The sequence below is a fragment of the Coenobita brevimanus genome, chromosome 5 (genome assembly GCF_032717465.1).
Source record: "Coenobita brevimanus isolate Jiangsu-jjx chromosome 5, ASM3271746v2, whole genome shotgun sequence".
NCBI classification, from domain to species: Eukaryota; Metazoa; Arthropoda; class Malacostraca; order Decapoda; family Coenobitidae; genus Coenobita; species Coenobita brevimanus.
The window spans coordinates 7,281,981-7,290,324 of record NC_136958.1 but is presented as its reverse complement, the minus strand read 5'-3'; the positions used below and the strand labels follow the sequence as shown (position 1 = coordinate 7,290,324).

General features: G+C 41.8%; 1 protein-coding gene across 2 annotated transcripts; it reads left to right on the top strand.

The window, feature by feature from the left end:
• The first annotated feature begins 1,296 nt into the window (after positions 1-1,296).
• Positions 1,297-7,752, top strand: LOC145397985 (uncharacterized). 2 transcript variants are annotated; one of them, XR_013897066.1, is made up of 6 exons: positions 1,297-1,410; positions 1,608-1,715; positions 4,494-4,598; positions 5,133-5,391; positions 5,608-5,640; positions 6,413-7,752. XR_013897066.1 is itself a non-coding variant. In XM_080270959.1 (5 exons), exons 2-5 carry the CDS (start codon positions 1,656-1,658, stop codon positions 6,440-6,442), a joined length of 228 nt encoding a protein of 75 aa, XP_080127085.1. In that variant the 5' UTR covers positions 1,297-1,410; positions 1,608-1,655; the 3' UTR covers positions 6,443-7,752. The 2 variants fall into 2 exon arrangements, 1 of the variants encoding a protein (XP_080127085.1); XM_080270959.1 differs by lacking the exon at positions 5,133-5,391.
• Positions 7,753-8,344: the final 592 nt, after the last annotated feature.

The following is an 8,344-nucleotide window of genomic DNA, read 5'->3' as shown; positions in this document are numbered from 1 at the left end:
TGACCCTGGGAAATTCTGCCAGGAGAGTGAATTGTGGTTGCAAGTTTGGTAACCAGCCACAGATCAGCCGGGCAGGAAATGCAGCTGCTAGAAAAGAATCGAAGTCCAAACTGAAACGTCTACATATCATATACACTTGTTACTCTAGAAATCTTTTCTCCCAACAGTTTCCAGTAGCTGTTAGAAAATGTTTAGCAGGTTCTGGCACTTTGTTCAGCATTGTAGAATGCATCAGGTGTACGATGACCAACTTCAGTATGGGAATTCCTGAAGAGGAATTATAGCATTTATGTAATCGGGTTTGAAAGCACTTAACAGCAAGAGACTGTTACTCTGTGACAACACTTATTTTGTGGTGTTGCATGGCGTTAGAATATATGTACTTTAGTGACGTGTCTTTCATAGGTGTGGGTTTGAATCCCAAGACAACCTGGAGGGTTTTCAAGTGTGCAGTTACATCAAGAGGAGTAAGCTGTTCTTTTAGCCTCTGATCCCTACATACTGAAGGTAGTAGTATGGGTTTGGCTGGTCCTGGTTTTTATTCAGTGAGTTACATAAAGTTTTAGTTCGGCTTTGCTGAGGACGCTACCATTCCTAGTCATACAAAAACAAGTTAAACCCTGTAGTTGTTACATGTACTTAGTGGATTGCTACACCTCACATTGTAAGTGAACAATTCATGGCACTAAACCAAGAACTGACGCACACTGAACTTGTCCAACATATATACAACTTGAGCAGCAGCAGCACAGCAATGTTTTCTGGTCCTGTGGTCTACCCCAGTGGAGTTGGCTGTCTTCATACTGCAGGTCTTCTCACCGATATTGGATCATGAGGTAGTGCAACAAGGAATATGGAAATCCTTTAGCTCAGTATGAGGTGAGTATGTATTATCACAATTACTTTCTATACAGTACAGTACACTAGATTGCAGGTAGTGTAAGAACACTATGCCAATTGTACTGAATTTTTTTTTACCACTTCCATTACATCAAACAGACTATCTAACAAAACATTACAGTAGCATTCCAGTGTTTCTTATGGTTAATTTCATATGGATGATTCTGTTCTGACAGTTCACTGCTTAGATGATCTATTGGAAAACTGAATTACATTCCAGCCCCCAACCCAAGATACCATTTATTTCCCTACACTATCCCACCTCACCCACCCCTCATGGCTTCCAATACTGTACCCTTCCCCTAGCAGTCATGTGGAATTGCAGAGGGGATGTAATGCCTCAAAGTTGGTGCTGTAAGGACCTAGGGATGGGAGTTCAGATTGTATATTAATTAATATCCCCCCCCCCCCCAAGATGGTGCAGGTGCTGAGGAGGGACGCTTTCATGTGGTGATACCGATACAGCTGATCTCTCAGCACCATCCGTAGCCCCTGAGAGGCTCATTTTTAGTAAGATTTTTTAACAAACATTTTAAGAAAACTAATTTTTGGTGATGAATTGTAATAGATGTCTGATGACTAACAACGGATCCAATCCAATGAAAAGGCTTTAATTATTGTGTATTGAATCTGACAATTAATTCTGAGAGTTTAATCCTTTATTTTCATGGCACAAGAGTATTTTATGAAGTAAATTTTCTCCTCAGGGTACCAGCAGCTGCCAGAGATACTGTGTTTGAAAAGCAAGTGTTCATATGAAGTCTATACAAGACAGGCCACAGCAGCAGCAAGTGTCAGTAAAAGTGGACAAATTGGTAAGGATATGGTATTTTCCACTATGTTGCCAAGGTGTAAGGTCAGAGGATTCATTTTCTATTTATCAATATTGGAATCTCATATAATGGCCATATTAGTGCTTGTCTTTTCACATAGTGCCTGTTTGCTCTGCCAGCTGTCTAGACTGAGATTCACACCTAACAGTTGTGTCTCACTTGGTAAGGTATTTACCTTCTCAGTAACATTGTATGTTCTATGTTCACATTATTCTATGATTTCACACATGACTGTTCAGGGGTCTCGGATCATGGCTGAGTGGGTGTGGCTTTACGGAAGACTTGACTGGTCTATCTATCTATCTATAGCCCGACGCCCTAATCCCGCAAAGGGTGGCCGCAGACAAAACGCCTCCAAGTCACTCTGTCACCCACCATTTGACTCCCCTCCCCCCAACTCACCCCCCCCTCCCTCACATACCTCTCAACTCCATCCGTCCACCTCATCCTCGGTCTACCCCTCCCTCTCCCTCCCTCCACCTCACCTACATACACCCTCTTAGTCAGTCTTTCATTCTCCATCCTCTCCACATGTCCAAACCACCTCAGTGTATTTCTCCTAATCTTTTCAACCACATCCACATCTACCCCACAACGTTCCTTCACTTCTTCATTCGTCAACCTGTCCCTCCATGTCACTCCACATGCTCCTCTCAAGTAACTCATTTCCACTGCTCTCACTCTTGACTTGTTCCCCTCTTGCAAGGTCCACGCCTCGCTTCCATACGTCAGGGTAGGGATCACAATACCATCATGCAGTGACTTCTTAACTTCCATACTCACCTCCCTATTTCTCATCACTGCTTTCAGTGTGCCAACAGCCTTCCTTCCCTGCTGTACCCTTTCACGTACTTCATCCCCCAAAGTTCCATCCTTACTCATCACACTACCCAAGTACTTGAATGCACTCACATTCTAAATATCCTCACCATCCAACCTCACTGCACACTCTGTGACTTCATTCCTCTCAAACACCATAACTTTACTTTTGTTTACATTAACTTTCAGCTTCCTCCTCCTACACACTGTCCCAAATTCATTCACCAAACCTTGCAACTCCCATTCATCTTCACTCAACAATACTGTATCATCAGCAAACAGCAACACCGGAAGCTTCCAAATCTCACCCTCATTCATTAGGGCCACCCCCACATCCACTGCCCTACCTTGTACCTCCTTTACGACCCCATCCATATATATATTAAACAGCCATGGAGACATTACACACCCCTGTTTCAGTCCCACATTGAGATCAAAGAACTCACTCAGCTCACCATCCACTCGCACCGTAGCCCTAGCTCCCTCGTACATACTCTTCACAGCACTCAACAATTTCCCCTCCACTCCATATATTCTTAATACCTTCCACATACCTTTCCTATCTATTCTGTCATAAGCTTTCTCCAAGTCCATGAAGGCAGCGTACACTTTCCTTCCCTTCTCTAGATACTTTTCCACTAAACATCTTAGAACAAATATCTGATCTACACACCCTTTTCCCTTCCTAAATCCCCCTTGTTCTTCTCCAACTAGCTCCTCTGTCATATGCCTAACCCTATCAATGAGTATTCTACCATATATTTTACCAGTCACACTAAGAAGGCAAATACCCCTATGGTTACCACATACTTCTCTCTCCCCTTTTCCTTTGTACAGAGGAACAATTATACCTGATTTCCAGTCCTCTGGAACCCTTCCCTCTTCCCAAGCCAATCTACACAACTTCCATATCCACTCCACAACAATCTCACCCCCATACCTAAGCATTTCACCACACACTCCATCAGAGTATAATCACCAACCAGTCCCTTGAAGGACTCTTGAAAGTTAGATTACATACATATGAGGCCCTGCACACCACAAGGGGCAAAGCGCCATGCCAGCTGAAACCTGTTCTATTCCACCAGCTGCACTCTCAAACACTACCCTATGACTGCACAAAGTTGCTTTGCTCATTTCTGATTAATGCAGTAAGGGTGACAGTCTGAAGTGAGCAAAGCAACTTTGTGCAGTCATAGGGTAGCGTTTGAGGGAGCAGCTGGTGGAATTAACAGGTTTCAAATGGTATGACGTTTTGCCCCTTGTGGCGTGCAGGGCCTCATGTATTTGACAGGCACTGTTTATGTTTGCATAGGTCAGTCTTGTTCACCTAATGGCTGCTTTCCAAGCTCTATGGTAATCTTAAAGGAACTGGAAAATGAACTTTTTCAACCTGAACTGAGGTGAGCATGTGGAGGTACATGGAGAGAGAGAGAGAAATGAAAAAGCGAAAGAGCAGTCTGGTGTTGATGTGGATATGATTGAAAAGTTTTAAGAGAAATACTCTTGAGATGGTTTGGTTATGTGTAGATGGAGGATAAGAGACAGACTTGAAGAGTATATGAGTGAAGTGGAGTAGGAGACTGAGGAAGAGTTGGAAGGAGGGAGTGGAGAGATCTGTGAGAGAGGAGGGTATGAGTTGGAAGGAGGGCAGCCAAATGGCAGAGGACAAGGCAACATGGAGGTAGTTTGCTTGTGGCCACCCCTTACAGGATTAAGGTGTCTGGCTGTAGACAGAAAGCTAGGTAGATTTTAATATCAGTTAATTTTAATATTTTGAATGGTTTTACAGTAAACTGTGATAATGGCTGATGACTTAAAACAGAGCCAATCCAATGAAATGGCACTGATTATTTGGATTTTGAATCTGATAATTTTATATTCATGTTCTACTGAGTTCGTCATGTGCAGGTTATTTCATGAGTTAAATTTTCTTTACAGTCAAGGGTAGCCTGGAAGTGGTTCTGTTTTGGCCCTTCCCCATTGAAGGGTTCCCAAGAGGGAGCAAGACATCAAAAGATAATTACAGGGAACCGACTGACTGAAGTAAGTGTGTACTGTTTTGGTCTCTGTTTGACATCATGTCAAGGTATTGCATTATGGTCAGAAGTCTTTTGAGTGGCTCAGGGATGCTCGGCTTGTGTTATGGAGTCTGATACAAAGTGAGTCTTAGCTTGAGGGCTGTAAGAGGACTGTATGATGGTGAGTCAGTGCCCACATTAATGTATGGGTAAGAGACTGGGGCAGCACTTGTATGACAAGTTAAGAGCAGTAAAAATGGGACTGTTGAGCAATAGGGGATGTGTAGAGTACCTATTATACAGGATAGTATATGAAGTGTAGTGATTCTCATTTTCTGTGTAGTATGAATATACTTTGACAATATGGCTTGGTATGACAAGTGTAGCTATTTTGTGTGGGGTTAAACAGTCAGTTGTACAATACTCTGATGACTAACAACAGAGCCAATCCAATGAACATGGACTGATTATTGTCTTTTGATTCTGATTAATATCTTAAAAGTTCTGTTGCCTATATATATAGATGAAGAGTACTTCATAGGTTGAATATCCTCTACAGGATGGCAGCAGCTGTCTGAGATGTTTGGATGAAAGAAGTGACTCTAGCTGCAGCATTAAAGTTGTATCATGTCCAGTGGATGATGTCAGTCCTCATGCTGTAACAGCAGATTACAAGGATGCATCTTTGTCAGCTCAAGGAGCCCTCTTCAGGTACAAGACCTGCATGGACCAGTGGGGTCTGCAGATCAACTGGCTTATTGAAAAATAAGCAAAGCTCAGAGTATAAATGAAGGGATGCCAGACCAGGATTAGCTCAGGTAAGATTTTGTTAGCTTTCATTTGAAGCATTGATCTTACTTGGTTGTATTATTTGGTATGTATTAACAGTTTGGAATTGGGTGATGACTACAAACAGAGCCAATCCAATGAAATGGTAATGATTATTTTCCTTTTTAATCTGACAATTTTTTATGCAAGTTGTATCAAGTATTTATTATATGCAGAGAATTTAATAAGTTACAATTTCTTTGCAGGGAACCAGCAGCTGCCCGGCATATTTGCACGAAGTAAGTGACTGCAGTTTTGGTCTCTTATCACATTTTCTTGTAGTTGAAGATTATAAGATATAGCTGAACCAGTTCCCTGACATGGTGCTGCTGCAAGTTTAGAGGCTGTTGGTCTTGGTGCAGTTATCAGTAGGAACAGTTTACTAGCACTGTCTTGACATACAAAGTTTTAGTAGTGACTGTTAATGCCCAGGCTCCTGTGATGCACATGGCAGATTAATATCATCGAACATTAGCTGGAATACAATATTATGCTGCCATTAGATGACCTAGGCTGATGAATGCAAGCGCATTGGAGTCTTTATAAGTTACAGTATATGATTACCATGAGAGAATATGGTAGTGCATTTGGAAGTACTGGTTGGGCATGAGTTTCAGGTCAGGCATGAAAGTAGCATAGAATGAATTGGCCTTGCACTGCAAGGATGTCCTCAGATGTGCACATTTTACTTGTTTTTTCATGTGTGAGTGAATGTTTGTCTCTTGGAATCAGCATTCAAAGGCCTTGAATGGTGAGGGAGACAGTGGCCCATTTAATGGGACAGACTTTTGGTTGGTTCCTATTAAGGGTTTTATCATGATGAAGTATTTCTTTATTGTTCAGTAAATTGTGAAGATACATAGAAATTGCAGTACATAGATGATGACTTACAACAGAGCCAATCCAATGAAAGGGCACTGATTATTTGTTTTCTTACTCTGACTATTTTCAGAATGTTTTACTAAGTGTTGGCAGATGCAGAGTACTGATTGAGTACAATTTTCTTTACAGGAAGGTGAAAAGTGTGAACGTCAGGGGTAGGGTTGTGAGAGGCAACTGCCAAAGATCGCGCAGCGAAGGAGGTCACCATTAGGTGACCAAGGCCAACGCATGCAAGCACGTTGGAGCCTTTATAACTGATACGATACAGTAGAAGGGTGGCTTAGGGGGATCAGGCACTCCATGCAGATGTAGCTTGTAAGGCTTCAAGACCAAGGGATGTTCGGAGTTCATTGCTTACGTAATTCTAGTAAGGGTGAGCAACTGGTTACCCTTGCCTTAAATGCCTTTATTGGGCCCATACACACCTGATGGAGCAACAAAGCCTGGATGATGGAAGCAACCAGCTGCATGACATGTTCTGAAGTATCTATGGTTTTGATGTTAGTATCACATCCAAATTAATTTTCAGAATGAGTAGCTGTATTTAGTCTTATGATATGCTCCTGGAGAAGTAGGTATTGTCATGTCAGGGGGAAGTTTTGAACTAGATTGCTGTTAAAGGTGTTTTGTACTGTATAGTGTCAGTTATCTTTGAAAGTGATAATTCAGAACATATCACCAGTTGTTTGAATTGTAAATGTTCAGCCATCCACAAAGTTAGATACATAAATAACCTATCATCAGTTGAGGTCAACAGTTTAGCTTGTAGTCCTACTGGACTTAAGTTCAAATCCACGCTGGGGCAGGGAACAGTTTAAGGATTTTAATTCCATAAAAATGAAACTTATTTATCTACCAGAAGACCCGCCGACATGTAAAAATACCCCTGCTAATACCAATACACCAGTCCTGTATGAGACATCCCTAGCAAGTATTCAATATGAACGGTTGGTGTTAGCGCCAAAGTAGAGGTGTAGGGTATGTAGGACTGTAGAGCCTTGGGAGCAGGCCGTGAAGCCTATGCCCAGAGCTGGACACACACAATAGAGAGAGAGAGAGTTGGACACAAAACATATCCCATATATATATATATATATATATATATTGAGGCGTCTAGAACCAAAGGGGCATCGGCGCCAAAATGTACTTTTGAGTTATGGCGCTTTAAAGTTGTGTTTATGGCAACGTCATAACCAGAAGCCAATAAAAAAACCTTTTATACATCAAAATGATCATCAGCGCCTATGCTCTACATGTAAAGCCAAAAAAACAAAACAATAATAACCGTAACCACAAAATAGACAGTAAACCAAACCCCCAATTTATAAGTGGGCATAATAACATAATGTAGGGATTTTAAAACATAGCAGAAAAAACATCAACGAATGTATTATTGTACAAAACTTTATTAACTGAAGATTCCAGTTCACTTAATATTAATAAACGAATAATTATTACTGTAATTTCACGTTTTTGACAACTAAAACTAAAATCAGTGCAGTTATTATTTTTCCTCTACCATAATAGATTGAAATAATAACACTAAAAAAGAAAGTAGTGTAGTGCTTAAGTAAATTGAGAAGGGGTAGTGGAGGGTTAAATGGTGGGGTCGTCATCTAGGAGATCGACATCCAACTCTGCCTCCTCGGTGCCACGCCCCCTCCCGCTGTCTTCCCTCACCACTCTCTTTTTCCTCTTCCTTTCTACCTTTTTCCACTTCACACACTTCTGACACTTACGAGAGGTTATAGGCACCACCTCCTCACTGTAACTATGTGATGAACTCATCTTGTCACCCCCCCTTCAACCCCAATAACAACAGCTCATCTTGTCACCAATAATCCACGATAAATGGGGTAAAAATCCAATACGTAATAATTATACATCTCAGTGAACACGGGAGGGAAGCCTCACCGGCACACCGGGCAGGCCACACGCTTGCTGATTGGCTGCTCTGGGGGAGTGGCAAAAAGTGAGAATGCTGATTGGTTTGGGCTGTGTGGCTTAGATGCCTGCCTGCTCTGATTTGTTCGCCCAGCAGCATGGACAAACCCACGTGAC